The sequence below is a fragment of the Ahaetulla prasina genome, chromosome 11, assembly GCF_028640845.1.
Source record: "Ahaetulla prasina isolate Xishuangbanna chromosome 11, ASM2864084v1, whole genome shotgun sequence".
Taxonomy (NCBI): Eukaryota; Metazoa; Chordata; class Lepidosauria; order Squamata; family Colubridae; genus Ahaetulla; species Ahaetulla prasina.
The window spans coordinates 5,219,535-5,236,734 of NC_080549.1; the positions used below are offsets into that span (position 1 = coordinate 5,219,535).

General features: G+C 43.0%; 1 protein-coding gene across 5 annotated transcripts in view; it reads right to left on the minus strand.

Annotated features, from left to right (window-relative positions):
• The window catches only part of TBC1D8B (TBC1 domain family member 8B), a 58,785-nt gene that overhangs the window by 39,663 nt on the left and 1,922 nt on the right, over window positions 1-17,200 (minus strand). For 4 of the 5 annotated variants that reach the window (XM_058196573.1, XM_058196575.1, XM_058196572.1 and 1 more), the window contains exons 2-6: window positions 9,880-9,990; window positions 8,117-8,235; window positions 6,171-6,396; window positions 2,754-2,994; window positions 89-296 (exon numbers count right to left, since the gene is read on the minus strand). In XM_058196573.1, coding sequence (XP_058052556.1) covers window positions 89-296; window positions 2,754-2,994; window positions 6,171-6,396; window positions 8,117-8,235; window positions 9,880-9,990 — 905 coding nt within the window. Of the gene's footprint in view, window positions 1-88; window positions 297-2,753; window positions 2,995-6,170; window positions 6,397-8,116; window positions 8,236-9,879; window positions 9,991-15,402; window positions 15,542-17,200 lie in introns of all 5 variants that reach the window. The other variant, XM_058196576.1, reaches the window with a different exon arrangement.

The window sequence follows — 17,200 nt, forward strand, 5'->3', positions numbered from 1 at the left end:
AGACCAAGTCCTTGCCATCTAAGCTTTGGCCCGGATGTTTGCAGAGACGCATCTGAAGTTGGGCCAAGGCCTTTTTTTCTCCGCTCACCTCTCTCACGGGGACGATGACACAGCACAGGCAGCCATCTTGACTGGCAAAGCAGACGTAGTTCTCCGAAAGGCACATCTTCCCCAGGGTGTTGTAGTGGCTGAACGGCACCCACAGGAAACACTCGTGGACCTCCCGCAGCGTCTCCTCGCTGGGCAGCCTGAAGAAGGCGTTGAACTGCTCGCTGTGGGCCCGGTTCTCCAGTCCCCTACGGGCCAAAAGAGGAGAAGACCTCTCAACAAAGCAAAGTCTCCCTTTACTGCATAGTCTTAATGTCTGATGACTGAAACGACATTTGCCACCGGAGTTCTTTCCAGTGGTGAAATCTGAACCGGTTTGCTACCGGTTCGCTGGCCGTGCAGGCGCGCTGCGTGCCAAACGAGCGCTGCGTGTGTATGTGCAGTACGCACCAAAAGGAGGCGTGGGAAGGTAAGAAGAACAGTGGGGGGGGATCAGCTGTGCCGTGTGATTTAGCTTTGCGAGAAAGCCAGGATTTAGCAAGGCTAAACCGTGAGGCACAGCTGATCGTCGGAAATACTAGTTCAGAGGAACCGGCAGCATTTTTTAACTAGCAGTTCGCCTGAACCGGTAGCTTTTTTTTTTTTTACTACCGGTTTGCCTGAACTGGAGGTTTTTATCACTACTAGTTCACCTGAACTGGAGCGAACCGGTAGCATTTCACACCCTGGTTCTTTCATTCCAGTTTGGAAAATTGAAATTCCCTTTTTGTGTGTGTGTGTGTGTGTGTGTGTGTGTGTGTGTGTATGTGTATATATATATATATATATATATGCTACATCTTCATAGTGCACGATCACAAACACGAAGCCAAACAACAGCGATGCAGCTCACCAGCTCAAATCCCCCTGCAACTCAGACTAATCTGAGCACAACCAAGCCCCCTCCCAAACAGGACACACCCCCAGCCAATCAGAGCACAAAAAAACCCCATCCAATCAGAGCACAGCCAAGCTCCCACCCAATCAGTTCAAACCCCCTCTAGCAGTTAAAAAGGAAGAAACAGCTGCAATCACACATTGCTCCCAGAAGCATGAAGCTGAAGCCTGAAGATGACGAATGAGACTTTGTCGAAACGTCGCCAAGACACTTCCAATTTTACGTGGGAGAAAACCCAAATAACCAAAGACCTACATACAAACACCCGCCAAAACCTCAGAAAACATATATATATATTCATAAACATTTTGAATACTGTGTATTGTCACAGTATTTTCATTTACAAAAGAAACAATATTGAGAGAACAAAAAAAAATATTAACACATATACTGGTAACAATAGTAATAATGAACCAAAATAGTTCTGGTTAATTATATTGCCGTATTTATAATTATAAACCATCTTTACATTTAATTCATAAATAGCAATGATCTTTCTTCATCTAATTTCCATGTCTTATCTCTAACCACTCCTAAAATCTATTTCATATCAAGTCATATTCCCCCTCCCCCCCTCCCTCCCTTCCCCCTTTCCTTCCATCCATTATCCCTCCCTTCATTCTGCCCTCCTTCCTTTCCTTTTCCTTCTTTCCCTCCCTCTTCCATCATCCCTTCCTCCTCCCTTCCTTCCTTTCCATCCATACCTCCCTCCCTCCCTTTCATTGTTCCTCCCTCCTCCCTTCCTTTCCCTCTTCCTCCTCCCTCCCTCCCCTCCTTCGTGTCTTCCTTCCTTCCTTCCCTCCCTCCCTCCCATTATCCCTCCTTTCATTCCCCCTCCCCTTCTTCCCTTCCCCTTTCCTTCCGTCCATTATCCTTCCCTTCATTCTGCCTTCCTTCCTTCCCTCTTCCATCATCCCACCCTCCTCCTTCCTTCCTTCCATCCCTCCCTCCCATTCTTCCTCCTCCTCCCTTCCTTCCCTCTTCCTCCTCCTCCTCCCTCCTTCATGTCTTCCTTCCTTCCTCCTCCCATTATCCCTCCTTTCATTCCCCCTCTCCCCTCCCTCCCTTTCCTTCCGTCCATTATCCCTCCCTTCATTCTGCCTTCCTTCCTTTCCTTTTCCTTCCTTCCCTCCCTCTTCCATCATCCCTCCCTCCTCCCTTCCTTCCCTTCCATCCCTCCCTCCTCCCTCCTTTCATTGTTCCTCCTCCTCCTTCCTTCCCTCTTCCTCCTCCTCCTCCCTCCTTCGTGTCTTCCTTCCTTCCTTCCTCCCTCCTCCCATTATCCCTCCTTCATTCTGCCCTCCTTCCTTCCTTCCTTCCTTCCGTCCATTATCCTTCCCTTCATTCTGCCTTCCTTCCTTCCTCTTCCATCATCCCACCCTCCTCCTTCCTTCCTTCCATCCCTCCCTCCCATTCTTCCTCCCTCCTCCTTCCTTCCCTCTTCCTCCTCCTCCTCCCTCCTTCATGTCTTCCTTCCTTCCTCCTCCCATTATCCTCCTTTCATTCCCCTCTCCCTCCCTCCCTTTCCTTCCGTCCATTATCCCTCCCTTCATTCTGCCTTCCTTCCTTTCCTTTTCCTTCCTTCCCTCCCTCTTCCATCATCCCTCCCTCCTCCCTTCCTTCCCTTCCATCCCTCCCTCCCTCCCTCCCATTGTTCCTCCCTTCCTTTCCCTCTCCCTCCCTCCTCCCTCCTTCCTGTTGTCTCTCTCCTCTGTCCCCTTGCTAGAGAGTAGGTCTTTCTTCCGAGCTTCGTCTCCGAATTACTGACCTCTTAGTGATTTGCAAGGGGTCGCAGAGGACCGGGTCAGCTTCAAAGCCCTCCTTGTCGAAGAGTCTCCGGACAGCATAGAGAGCCAGCTGTTCCATGAGGAGGAAAGTCTCACCCAGGTGCAAAAACATGGAGAAGTAATGGTTCTCTCCATGGGCGCAAACGTGGATGCTTTCCGTCAGGATCACCGTGGAAGTCTTTTCCAGTTTGGAAATCTCATCCCAGGCTATGATGAGTTTGACTGCAGAGGGGAGAACAACAGAATAAAAACATTTGCTAGACCAATTCTTGATTACAGCTCACCTGTCTGGAATCCATACCATATTTCTTCAATACAGTTGAGCGTGTCCAGAAGTATTTTACAAGAAGAGTTCTCCACTCCTCCGCAACCAACAAAATACCTTATGCCACCAGACTTGAAATCCTGGGTTTAGAAAACTTGGAACTCCGTCGCCTTCGACAGGACCTGGTTTTAGCTCATAGAATTATCCGTTGTATCATCCTACCTGCCAGCGACTACTTCAGTTTCAACTACAATAACACAAGAGCTACCAATAGATTTAAACTTAATGTCAACTGCTCCAATTTGGATTGCAGAAAATATGATTTCTGTAACAGAATTATCTGTGCTTGGAATGCATTACCTGACTCTGTGGTCTCTTCTCATAACCCCAAAAGCTTTAAACAAAATCTACCCACTGTTGACCTCACCCCATTCCTAAGAGGACTCTAAGGGGCGTGCATAAGAGCACAAATGTGCCTACCGTTCCTGTCCTTTTGTTTCTTCCATATATATATATATATATATATATATATATATATATATATATATATATATATATATATATATATATATATATATATATATATATCAATATATATATATATATTTGTTTTCTGAGGTTTTCACGGGTGTTTGTATATAGGTCTTTGGTTGTTGGTTTTCTCCGTGTAAAATTGGAAGTGTCTTGGCGGCGTTTTGAAGTCTCATTCGTCATGAAGCTGAAGCCTGAAGATGACGAATGAGACTTCGTCAAAACGTCGCCAAGACACTTCCAATTTTACACGGGAGAAAACCCGAACAACCAAAGACCTATATATATATATATATGCTTATACGTCCTTGTTTCTCCTCATATATTTGTTTATAGATTATATAATCTTTTTGTGTTATGCTTGTATATATTGTCTCGACAAAATAAAATAAATAAAATAAATAAATAAATAAATAAATAAATAGAATAACGGAGGCCCATATCTTTACTGAACGCTGAATACCAAATATATGCTTCAATAATGGCAGTGTGACTAAAAAGGTTTCTAAATGAATTTATACATCCAGGCTAAAAATGGCTTCTTATCCAAGAGACGGATTAAAAACAACACCAGAATGATTTTAAATACCTTGGAATATTATGAAGCACAACCTGGAAAACAAACGGCGTTGATTTTCTTAAGATGCGCAGAAAGCATTTGATAACGTAAATTGGCAATTTTACAACTAAAGTTTATGGACTTTGGTGAGAGATTTATTAACTTGATAAAGGCAGTATACCATAAACAAATGGCAAAGGTGATAGAATAACGGAGTTGTTGGAAGGGACCTTAGAGGTCTTCTAATCCAACCCTTGCTCAAGCAGGAGACCCTGGAAGTATCTAAGGAGATTCTCAAGTCATCCTGGTCATGGTTGTCCCAAAGGTGCTTTTTTTTTTTTCTTCAAGAGGCAACTAGACTTTCTGGTTTTTCTTTGAAGAGGTTTTGCTTCTCATCCAAGAAGCTTCCTCAGCTTCTCTCCAAAGCTTCTTCAGCTTCTCTCAGAACTGAAGAAGCTTCTTAGGTGAGAAGCGAAACGTCTTCAAAGAAACACCAGAAAGTCCACTTGCCTCTTGAAAAACTTCTGCAGGCAAGTCGTTCCACAGATCCACAGATGTTCTGTCGGGAAATTTCAGCTCATTTCTAGGTTGATTTCTCCTTATTTCTAGGTTGCGTTCTAAGAGGAAAGTAGTTCAGTTTCAGGTCTTCTCCTTGTTCAAACCTCAAGAGAACTTTTCCAATGAAAAGTGAAGGTTCTCCATCCAGGTTCAAGGCTCTTCCAAGGTCCATCCCTTTGTGACCTTCACACCATTGTCTATCTCAGTTGGACGTTTCAGGGTTCGCTACCCAGAGACCATACGGGCTTTACCTGAAGTGATCTGGAGGAGATCCAGTGGGGTTCTGGGAGCATTTTGAGCTTTGTGGTTTTCTTGCAGACATTTCATTACCAAAGTAGGTAACATCATCCGGGTTTGCTTTTATTTTTATATACTAGTGGCATCAAACACCGATGATGTAGAGCAGGGGTCTCCAACCTTAGCAACTTTAAGACTTGTGGACTTCATTGAAGATATGTAATTAAGAATTAAAGATATGTAATTAAGAAATAGAAATAATTTGAAATGAAAGCGGGGCTGCTCAGCTGCCATTTCAGAAGGGAATGGAAAGGGAGAGGAGAGAGTGAAGGAAGAAAGTAGGTAGGAAAGAGAGAGGTAGAAAAGGGGGAAAGGAGAGGAAGAAGAAAGGGGAAAGAGAGAGGGTTAGAAAGGGTGGAAGAGAAGAGTAGGGAAGGAGGAGAGGATGTAGAAAAGCGAAGGAGAGAAAGGATGAAGAAAGTAGAAGAAAGTAGAGAAGGGAGGAGGAAAGGTTTGTTAAGGAAGGAAGTGGTAGCTGGGCAGGTCCGAATAAGTAACAAATGAAAGTTAATGACTAATGTTGAATAAGAGACTGTATATTGAATAGGTTGTTGGAAAATGGAAATAAAACATTTTTACTAAAAAAAAAAAACGACTTGTGGACTTCAACTCCCAGAGTTGAATTCTGGGAGTTGAAGTCCACAAGTCTTAAAGTTGCCAAGGTTGGAGACCCCTGATGTAGAGCAATAGGAAGGGAGACAAATCCTTGGCAACTTTAAGACTTGTGGACTTCAACTCCCAGAATTCCCCAACCAGCCATTAAGACTTTAACAGACTTTAAGCCAAGTCTTCAAGTGGCAAGGTTGGACATCCCTGATCTATGGTTTAATTTTCTTCCAATTATGTATTTTTATTTTTGCTTGGTTGTGTTTTTAACGGTCCCTGTGAGGAGACAAGCGGCCAGTAGTGGGTTTCAAATCCCAGCGCTACCGGTTCGCTATTGGGAGTACGTGGGTGTGCGCACAAGCTTTGTGTGCACACGGCATTTCTGTGTATGTGCAGAAGGTTCTGCACATGCGCAAAGCGTTTTTGATGACGTCTGGGCGGGTGGGCAGAGCCTCCCGCCGCCCGCTGCTACAGGTTTGCCTGAACCGGGGCGAATCTGTAGCAACCCACCACTGCAGGCGGCCATATTGCTTGAATAAAATAAATAAATAAAACCGTGCCTCGGTGAATGATCTTACTTACTCTCGGCTCCCAGCAGGAACGAGTAAAAGCTGAGGAAGTTGGTGCTCAGATACAGCCAGCCTTGGCAGGGCACCCGCCCTCTCCAGTAGCTACACGAGTAATAAGTCACAAGTTTCTCTTGTTCAGCCAACCCAAAACACTTCTCAAACTTCAGATGGGCTTCCCGGAACTTCTCTGGATCTTCTTCTCTTACTAAAGACCCTTTACTCTCCTCAGCAATTAAGCCCTGGAAAAAAAAAAGAACAATTCAAGAGGCTAATAAACGTGAGCCAACAGTTTCCAAATGAAATCTAACTGATGAGGGAGTTGAAGTCCCTTTGCCAAAATTCGATCGCCATCACGGTCTCCATTATGAAGCTACGTGGAAGTAGAAACTTCCACCAAATGTTGGAAATGTAATCAAAAACTAGGCACATACCACCATCTGTGGCGAACGTGCCCAAAAGCAAAATAATAATAATAATAATTGGACGAAAATGTACATGTAGTTAGAAAAAAATGTTAACAAAGCACATAGATTTTAAGGCAGAAACTATTTTTGGTAGGCATAGTACCAGAAAAATATGATAAAAGGAATGTATATTTTATATTGCAGGTTTTAATCGCGGCAAGAATTGTATTGGTGCAACATTGGAAAAACGAGGAAATACCTACGGAATATATAATTAGGAAAATATTGCATTTTGCAGAAATGGACAGATTAACAATGAAGGTAGAAGAAAAAGAAGACACTTGGGACTTGTTTTAAAAATGGTTGGACAACAGGGGTAGAAATTAATCACTGGAATTAATTAATCAATGGAACAACTTGCCTCTAGAAGTTGTGAATGCTCCAACACTGGAAGTTTTAAAGAAGAGATTGGACAACCATTTGTCTGAAGTGATGTAGGGTTTCCTGCCTAAGCAGGGGGTTGGACTAGATGACCTACAAGGTCCCTTCCAACTCTGTTATTCTATTCTACTCTTAATGCTATCTGCAGGAACTGAAGAGGGGTGGGAGAACTGGAAAGTAGAGAAACAATGATAATAAAATAGATAATCCCATAGGAAATACAAGAGTGATTTAATGTCAGATCAGGAGTCACTTGGGATGAGAAAAAAGAAATCTTAACTTGCTATCCCAGGTGTGTTTACCTGGGAGAAACCTGAATGGACTCATTGTAAAAGGACAACCTTCTACTGGATTGCACTTGCCAGGCAATTAAGTAATAAAGTAATAAAAACTCTACTGTCCTTTAGCCATCAATGAGGAAGTAAACACCACTGAGGGCAACGAGAACGTTACTCCCAAGGAGGCGCTAAGGATAAAATAAAATGCGAATTGTGTCTGAATGCCCGAGAAATGATTCAGAAACAATCCTGTTTTAGGAGATTTAACTGGTGTCTGTGAGATTCTTCATCATTCAAGTTCAGGATTGTCCCAAAAATTGCTTTTCCAAAAGGCAACTGGACTTTCTTGGGGTTTTTTTTCCTTGAAAATGTTTCGCTTCTCACCCAAGAAGCTTCTTCGGTTCTCAAGAACTGAACAAGAAGAACGGTTGCAAGAACTGGGCATGGCTAGTCTGGTGAAGAGAAGGTCCAGGGGAGAAGGATAGCAGTCTTCCAATATTTGAGGGGCTGCCACAGAGAGGAGGGAGTCAAGCTATTCTCCAAAGCACCTGAAGGCCAGATAAGGAATAACGGATGGAAACTGATCAAGGAGAAATTCAACCTAGACATAAGAAGTGAGAACAATCAAACCAATGGAACAGAAGTTGCCTTCAGAAGTTGTGGGAGCTTCATCCCTGGAAGCTTTCAAGAAGAGACTGGACTGCCATCTGTCAAAAATGCTGTAGGGTCTCCTGCATGAGCAAGGGGTTGGACTAGATGACCTACAAGGTCCTTTCCAACTCTATTAATCTGTTAAAAACCCATCCAGAAGTTACTCACGATGTGCTTTCACGTACTTGAATTTTCCCATGCACAAAGCTTACGATGTCCTCGTTCGAGTCGAAGACGGAGAGCGTGTCCATCACATTACGCTCTAACCATTCCCAGTGCTCCGTTATCTCTTCTCGGCTGGTTCCTGAGCGACAAAAAATAAATAAATTATATTTCAATTACCGTATTTTTTGGACTATAAGACGCACGCCCCCGCCAAAAAAATATATAAATAAATAGTGGGTCAAAATGTCTGTGCATCTTATAGAGCGAATACGGGCCTGTTTTTGGCCTTCCGAACCCTCCAGGTGTCCTATTTTTGCCCTCCCCGGCACCCAGAAGCCTTCTGCAGTGCCCCGGGAGGGCAAAAATGGGACACGCGGAGGCAAAAAATGATTTTTTTCCTTGGTTTCCTCCGCTAAACCTAGGTGTGCCTTTGTTGTGTCTGCGCCCCCCGAGCCGGGCCTCCTGCCAGAAAGTGACTTGGAAAGTGAGGGGGAAGGGCCATCAGGACTTACCTTGGGAGCACCGGCTTCCCTGGCTGAGCTCCAGGAGCCAGAGGCAGGTCAGGTGGAAGAGATAACAAGGCCTCCGTCCCCTGACTCTTCCCCCCCACCCACGCCATGCCTCCAGACCCAGCTGATGGCAATCAGGCCTGGCTGGACCCTAGGTTTCGTAGGCAGGAGAGGAGGGTACTACAGAAGCAGGGGTGGGGCAGGCCTAGGAAGTGCTGAGTCATGGAGCCACACCCCACAGGGTATAAAGGCAGCAAGAGCTGCTGTGCCTCTTTGTAGCAGGCAAATTAGCTGCTTAACTAAGAGCTGAAGTACTGTTTGTTCCTGGGTGACTCATCGGCGTCGAGGGAGGTAACAGAGACACTTGGCAGACGCTGGCTCTTTTGCTGCCAGAGCTGATAGTGCCGGCTAATTAAGCCATCGCTCGGACGGAGGCGAGGGGGGACAGAACAGCCTTATGGTCCGGTGCGTCTTATAGTCCGAAAAATACGGTAAATATAGTTGATGCTCGTTTTTGTTGTTGGGGAAGAAAACAGGAGGGTGAAATACATTTGCCACCTTGAGTTATTTGCAAAAATGTTAAAACTGGGATATCAATACACGTAGCCGTCGAAGTACGACCACAATTGAGCCCAAAATTCATGTCGCTAAATGAGACCTTTGTTAAGGCAGTTTTTTGCCCCATTTCTTGCCACGGTTGTTAAGCAAACCACTGCAAGTGTTAGGAACACAGTTGTTAAGTGAATCCAGCTTTCCCCATTGTGAATAATAATAATAATAATAATAATAATAATAATAATAATAATAATAATAATAATAATAATAATAATAATAATAATAATAATAATTTAATTTTTATACCGCCCTTCTCCCGAAGGACTCAGGGCGGTGAACAGGCAGATAAAATAATACAATACATTTCAATAAAAACACTATTTAAAAAACTTATTCCAAAAGCCTAAATTTAAAATACAATACAAAATATAAAATAAACCGCTCGGACGGAGGCGAGGGGGGACAGACAGTTTGGCGGTCACAAAAGGGGATCACGTGACCCCGGGAAACTGCCACCATCATAAATTGTGAGTCGGTGGCCACGTGTCTGAAATTTGATTGTGCGACGGCAGGGACGCTGCAACGGTCACAAGTGTGAGAAATGGCCACGAGTCACTTTTTTGGGGGGGGGTGTCACTAAACGAAACATCGTAAGTTGAGGGCTACGTGTACATAAATCAGAATACAAAAAAAAAATAAGAATTTATACTGTACTTTACCGCAGGCAATAGACCAGTAAATCTGGGAATCTGGAGTCTGGTGCAGGATACGGAAAGGGGCCACTTTCGATGTGGAATCCAAGACGGCGTCCAACGTCCCAACCAGGAGACCTGCAAGATCGAGGTCAAAGTTCAGGGGAGCCTTCTCAAGGACAGAGTGCCCCCCAGAGGAGGAACAGCTGGGTCCAGTGCCTGATGCGCGGCTGCACAGAAGGTAAAGGAGAGGAGAGCAGTGGAAATCTATGGGCTGGTCCTTGGGACGGAAGAGCCGCTGCTACTAACAAGGCCTCACCCTAGCTCTGGGAATAAAAGGCAGGGGGCGGAGATGAATAGGTATGGCAGACAACTATTCATCTTCTGGCCGGCCGGACTTGTTAGCCTGAGGGAGAAATTTTTTGCTGGGGCTGCCAGCATTCCTAATAAAGGAATCTTTTGAGTTCATGTCAGAAGGTTTGTCGTGTTTGGAGCGCTTGGTCGGAACCAAGTTGTGAGTTGAGGAACACCTGTATACACCTGTACTAGTCAGAAAGGTCACAGAAGCATTAAAAAAAAGGTACTGGCATCGCCAGAAGGCTTCAAAAATGCAAATCAAGACCATTCTGTGGGCATAGTGCCACCTGTTTAGTTGTTTTACTGTTCACCAGTTTCCTCTTTGTCTAAAGATCCAGTTTGACATGTTGGAGCTGTCTCAGATGGTAAGACAACAATGACCGCCATTTAAAAATGGAGAGGCTCCTTTATTTATTATATTACCATTAGTAATGGTAATCATTAGAGACTCTAGAAAGAATGCAGAGAAGAGCAACTAAGAGGATTAGGGGACTGGAGGCTAAAACATATGAAGAACGGTTGGAGGAACTGGGTATGTCTAGTTTAATGAAAAGAAGGACTAGGGGGGACATGATAGCAGTCTTCCAATATCTCAGAGGCTGCCCTAAAGAAGAGGGAGTCGGGCTGTTCTCCAAAGCACTTGAGGGTAGAACAAGAAGCAATGGGTGGAAACTGATCAAAGAAAGAAGCAACTTAGAACTAAGGAGAAATTTCCTGACAGTTAGAACAATTAATAAGTGGAACGACTTGCCTCCAGAAGTTGTGAATGCTCCAACACTGGAAATTTTAAAGAAAATGTTGGATAACCATCTGACTGAGATGGTATAGGGTTTCCTGCCTGGGCAGGGGGTTGGACTAGAAGGCCTCCAAGGTCCCTTTCAATTCTTTTGTTGTTGTTGTTATTATTGTTGCTGTTATTATTATTATAGTATTTAAATTTAGTTGATTTTTTTTGACCACCCATCCTGCAAATACAACTCACTCATGGTTTATAGTAATTTGCAAAATGGGGCAAAATTCACTCAACCAATGTTTCACTTAGCTACAGAAATTGTGGTCGTAACTTCAGGACTATCTATAGAAGCCTAAACTTCCCTCAGCGCTTGGCCAGGAGAAATACAGTGTGTGGGTTTTTTAAAAAATATTTTATTAACCAATAACATTTGAATGTTCTTCATTTATAGTATTCCAAAGAAGGCGGTAATAATGTTATGACACTTTTATTTCTTTAAAATAAATATTTATTGAAAGAGGAAGCCAGCAAAAATAATAGAGACACGGTAACTGTGTCTACAAATCTTTGCTACTTGTCAGGGGTGTTTGTCTGTCTGTCTGTCCACTCTATCTATCTATCTATCCATCCATCCAATCTATCCATCCAATCTATCAATCTATCCATCCAATCTATCAATCTATCCATCCATCATCCATCCATCCATCCATCCATCTTCTCTATCTATCTCATATATCATCTATCCCTCCCTCCCTCCACCTACCTATTCTAAGTATTCTACCTACCTACTTAATCTATCATTGTATTGCCTATTTGGAATTAATCACATTGTTAAAAAGTGACGCCTCTTTCATGCACGGTTGTGAAAAAAAAAATGTATAGAATTGGGCTGGATAAATTAAGAGCCTGATTTAAAGCAAGGGATTGCTAAGAAGAATTCAGGATTTTTTTAAAAATCGGAAACAGACAGACTTGGTGAGTTGCTAATTATTTACCTTCATGCTCCATGGCTCGTCCCTACCCCATTTATTTCGGCATTACAGATAGATTTGTTGATTTAGGCTTAACGGTTCATCAGCGTTTGGAAAGTCGCTGGAAGGTAATGACAGAACCGGTCTTGTAAAAAACCTTTGCAAATACACACCCAGGAGAAAGGAGAGAATCAGCGGTTAAGAAAAGCAAATAGCAATTAAAAAAAAAAAAAAAGACTTTGAAAGTTTTGGAGCCTGGCAGGTATTAGTCTAGTTCAAGGAACCGATGTATGTCATGCTAAAAATATAATCAAGAAATATCATTTTTCTGGCTGACGGAAGAGGCACGTGCCAAAAATTAGCAAGGAGAGTAGACTGTGGCAAAAACCAAATTAAACTATATCCTCAACTTAGTACCTCGCTTAGTGACCGTTTGAACTTATGTATGGGAAACAACATGGGGAAAAAAGTGACTTGTAACTGTTTTTCACAATTTATGACTGTTGATGTATTCCCATGATCACGTGATCAAAACTCAAGACCGCTTGGCGACTGACTCATACTTATGACGGTTGTGGCGTCCCGAGGTCACGTGATACCCTTTTGCGACCTTCTGATAAGCAAAAATCAAGGGGGAAGCCAGATTCACTTAACAACCGGGTTCCTGCAGAGATTCACTTAATGACTGTGGCCAGCAAAGTCGTAAAATCAGACAACTTAACTGTCCTGCTTAGGAACAGAAATTCTGAATTCCTAAGTCAAGGACTATCTATATTTAATTCACAATAAGGCAGGTTTAATTGCTTGTCTCCTTCTGTAAGTATGTGAGGTTTAATTTAGGATCTAGGGTCTCCTGCTGGGTAGGTGGGTGGGTGGGTGGGGGTTGGGCTAGATGACCTACAAGGTCCCTTCCAACTCAGTAACCGGTAAACCTGTTAAATTAACAACAGGGTGGCTGTTGGGTAGGGAAATAAATGGAAGTGTTATATATACACATCGCCTGGAGATGTACAAATAATGTTTTTGGTTAATTCAAGATGGCTCAGGGGCTAAGACGCCAAGCTTGTCGATCAGAAAGGACGGCAGTTCGGCGGTTCGAATCCCTAGTTCAGGGGGTTGGACGAGAGCAAGGGGTTGGACTAAATGACCTCCAAGGTACCTTTTCAACTCTTGCTGCTGCTGTTATTATAAATAAAAGCCAGCTATATGTCCAATGATAAAATAAATTATGGTTCAGGCAGGAAAGGATAGGAAAGCCCTCGGAGAATAAATATCTGATGTCCTGTTTCGACCTTAAGTATCGTCCTTAGTCATAGGTTTTATTGCTGTATCCTCTTGCAATATTAAAAATGACGCTTCGACGGAGGGAGACTCAAGTTACCGAGAAGTAAAACTGTTAAAACGGAGCCTAAAGATTCCTATTTTGGGCCCAGAATAACAGGAGAACCTGTTATCCTCCTCTTTTCCTCTCCTGAGACGCTTCTCAAAAGGAGAACGGAACATAGGAAGGACGAGATGAAATATATGTTACTTAAATAAATAAGTAAATAAAGCCGAAATGAATACTTTTTGCCTTTTTGCAGGACATGAATTATGGAAGAAGTGAATGCGCAGGGAAATATGATCGCCGTTGACTTTTACTGGCTGAAGAGGGGTTTGTAAATCCGCAGTATTAGTCATAAATAAGAAAAACCTGTGACTCAAAACCAGCAACCTTAGCTAAATTATTGTGAGTTTGTTTGTTTTTTTTTCAACTTTGGCGACGTCTCTTCTTGGAATAAGATGAACAGCAAACACTTAGGAAACTGGCTTTGGAAGAGCTAAGACCATTAATATTTCAGAGGCTGGGGAAGGTGCAAAACCTATCACCTCCGAAATAGTGGCGGGGGGGAAAAAACAACCCAGAATATATATATAAAGGCATTAGAAAGATTCACTTCCATCAGGCCAATGCCTTATCTGTCATCTTTATCCAACTGCGTAGAGATTCTCAGTCAGAATAGAATAGAATAGAATAGAATAGAATAGAATTCTTTATTGGCCAAGTGTGATTGGACACACAAGGAATTTGTCTTGGTGCATAGGCTCTCAGTGTACATAAAAGAAAAGATACGTTCATTAAGAATCATAAGGTACAACACTTAATAATAGTCATAGGGTACAAATAAGCAATCATAGAATAGAATAGAATAGAATAGAATAGAATAGAATAGAATAGAAATTGGAATAAATAGAAAATAGAATAGAATAGAATAGAATAGAATAGAATAGAATAGAATAGAATAGAATAGAATAGAATTCTTTATTGGCCAAGTGTGATTGGACACACAAGGAATTTGTCTCTGGTGCAGATGCTCTCAGTGTACATAAAAAGAAAAGATACGTTCATTAAGAATCATAAGGTACAACACTTAATGATAGTCATAGGGTACAAATAAGCAATCATAGAATAGAATAGAATAGAATAGAATAGAATAGAATAGAATAGAATAGAATAGAATAGAATAGAATAGGAAAGTAAAGAATGGAATGGAATAGAATAGAATAGAAATTGGAATAAATAGAAAATAGAATAGAATAGAATAGAAAATAGAATAGAATAGAATAGAATAGAATTCTTTATTGGCCAAGTGTGATTGGACACACAAGGAATTTGTCTTGGTGCATAGGCTCTCAGTGTACATAAAAAGAAAAGATACGTTCATCAAGAATCGTAAGGTACAACACTTAATAATACATAATTCTTTTCCTATTCTATTCTATTCTATTCTATTCTATTCTATTCTATTCTATTCTATTCTATTCCAAGGGACGGGGTGACTAAGTGGCTAAGGCGCTGAGCTTGTCAATCAAAAGGTCGGCAGTGCGGCAGTACGAATTCCTAGTGCTGCTGTGTAACGGGGTGAGCTCCCGTGACTTGTCCCAGCTTCTGCCAACCTAGCAGTTCGAAAGCACATAAAAAATGCAGGTAGAAAAATAGGGACCACCTTTGGTGGGAAGGGAACAGCATTCCGTGTGCCTTTGGCGTTGAGTCATCCCGGCCACATGACCACGGAGACGTCTTTGGAAAGCGCTGGCTCTTCGGATTTGAAACGGAGATGAGCTCTGCCCCCTAGAGTCGGGAACGACTAGCACATACGTGCGAGGGGAACCTTTACCTTTACCTTTACTAAAATGTTCTTAACTGAAGGACTCTCTAGATGCAGACTTCCTTTTCTGTCCTGTTAAAAACTGCAGCAGTTTTGGAGTCCTTGCAGCCACAGGGCACCTCTTGATTTGGGTTTTATGAATGAGAAATAAACCCACAATCTGTAGACCAGAAGTTCAACTGGGAAATTGAAGAACAGCCTGGAAGAAACTAAGACGAAACTATTTATGGATGGCCACCTTGAAAACTACAAAGCATGAAATTCAGCAGGAGCTGAACTGAATTTGTGAAAGTCTTTATTTGTTTTTTTGAAAGGAACAGCAAGCTTGAAGGCTGTGTACCTGTTGATATGTTCTACTATGCTTGTATGCAATCCAGTTCACCGTTCTACATCATCTGCCAACAGGTGGAAGGGAGATATTTGAAACAACCAACACAATCATTCAGGTCATCATTTTGGGCTGCAATACGCAATTTGTGCTGAAACAGACAGGAAGAATTGGTTTGTTCCTATCAAGAATTGGCTGCCTCCTTGGTCATTCGGGGGAATGAGTAACCCACTTCCAGCCCCTGGTGAAAGTGGTATCAACCTTATCCAGCAAAACGTTGCTTTGCAGTCCGGCAGGTAACAAAATAAACAACACACTTTGAACTCTGAATACTGCAAGACCTGGTTTGCAAAACCACAGCAAGAGAGAAGATCAAACAAATATGGCTTGCTTAGAGTAAACAGAGTTGGAAGGGACCTTGGAGGTCTTCTAGTCCAACCCCCTGCTCAGGCAGGAAACCCTACACCACTTCAGACAAACGGTTATCCAATCTCTTCTTTAAAACTTCCAGTGTTGGAGGATTCACAACTTCTGCAGGCAAGTTGTTCCACTGATTAATTGTTCTCACTGTCAGGAAATTTCTCCTTAGTTCTAAGTTGCTTCTCTTTTTAATTAGTTTCCACTCATTGCTTCTTGTCCTGCCCTCAGGTGCTTTGGAGAATAGTTTGACTCCCTCTTCTTTGTGGCAACCCCTGAGATATTGGAAGGCTGCTATCATGTAATCCCTAGTCCTTCTTTTCATTAAAGTAGACATACCCAGTTCCTGCAGTCGTTCTTCAAATGTTTTAGCCTCCAGTCCCCTAATTTTTTTTTTAATTTGCATTTATACCCCGCCCTTCTCCGAAGACTCAGGGCGGCTTACACTGTGTCAAGCAATAGTCTTCATCCATTTGTATATTATATACAAAGTCAACTTATTGCCCCCAACAATCTGGGTCATTTTACCTACCTTATAAAGGATGGAAGGCTGAGTCAACCTTGGGCCTGGTGGGACTAGAACCTGCAGTAATTGCAGGCAGCTGCTGTTAATAACAGACTGCATTAGCAGCCTGAGCCACAGAGGCCCTAATCATCTTTGTTGCTCTTCTCTGCACTCTTTCTAGAGTCTCAAGATCTTTTTTACATCGTGGCGACCAAAATTGAATGCCGTATTCCAAGTGTGGCCTTGAAAAGGCCTTATAAAGTGATATTAAGGCTTCATGTGATCTTGATTCTTGCCTCTACCTAGGATCGAACTCACACAGCCTCCTGATTGTGAGGCGAGAGCTCCACCTCTAGGCCATCGCACCATTCATTTTCAACCCAAACATCTGTAAAAAAAAAAAAATTCCCCCTCTTTGCATGGCAAGAGGTTAAAACTGGTTCAGGTGGAAAGTTGACAGACTTCGGGCAGAGAGCCCAGGTGAGCCGCAAAAGAAACACGAGGAGGTCACGCAGTCCGTAATAGCCTAACGCAATTCATGACCGCACGAAGGTGCCTCTCAGCTTGTGCTCTAAAACAGGGGTCTCCAACCTTGGCAACTTTAAGCCGGGAGGACTTCAACTCCCAGAATTCCCCAACCTTGGCAACTTTAAGCCGGGAGAACTTCAATTCCCAGAATTCCCCAACCTTGGCAACTTTAAGCCGGGAGGACTTCAACTCCCAGAATTCCCCAACCTTGGCAACTTTAAGCCTGGAGCAAAGCTAGCTGGGGAATTCTGGGAGTTGAAGGACCCCCCCCCAGCCGCATGGCCCACCTGGCAGGGCCGGCAGGAGGATGGGGGGAGGGAAGGACAATGCAAAGCCCGACTCCCGGAGTTGAGGAACCCC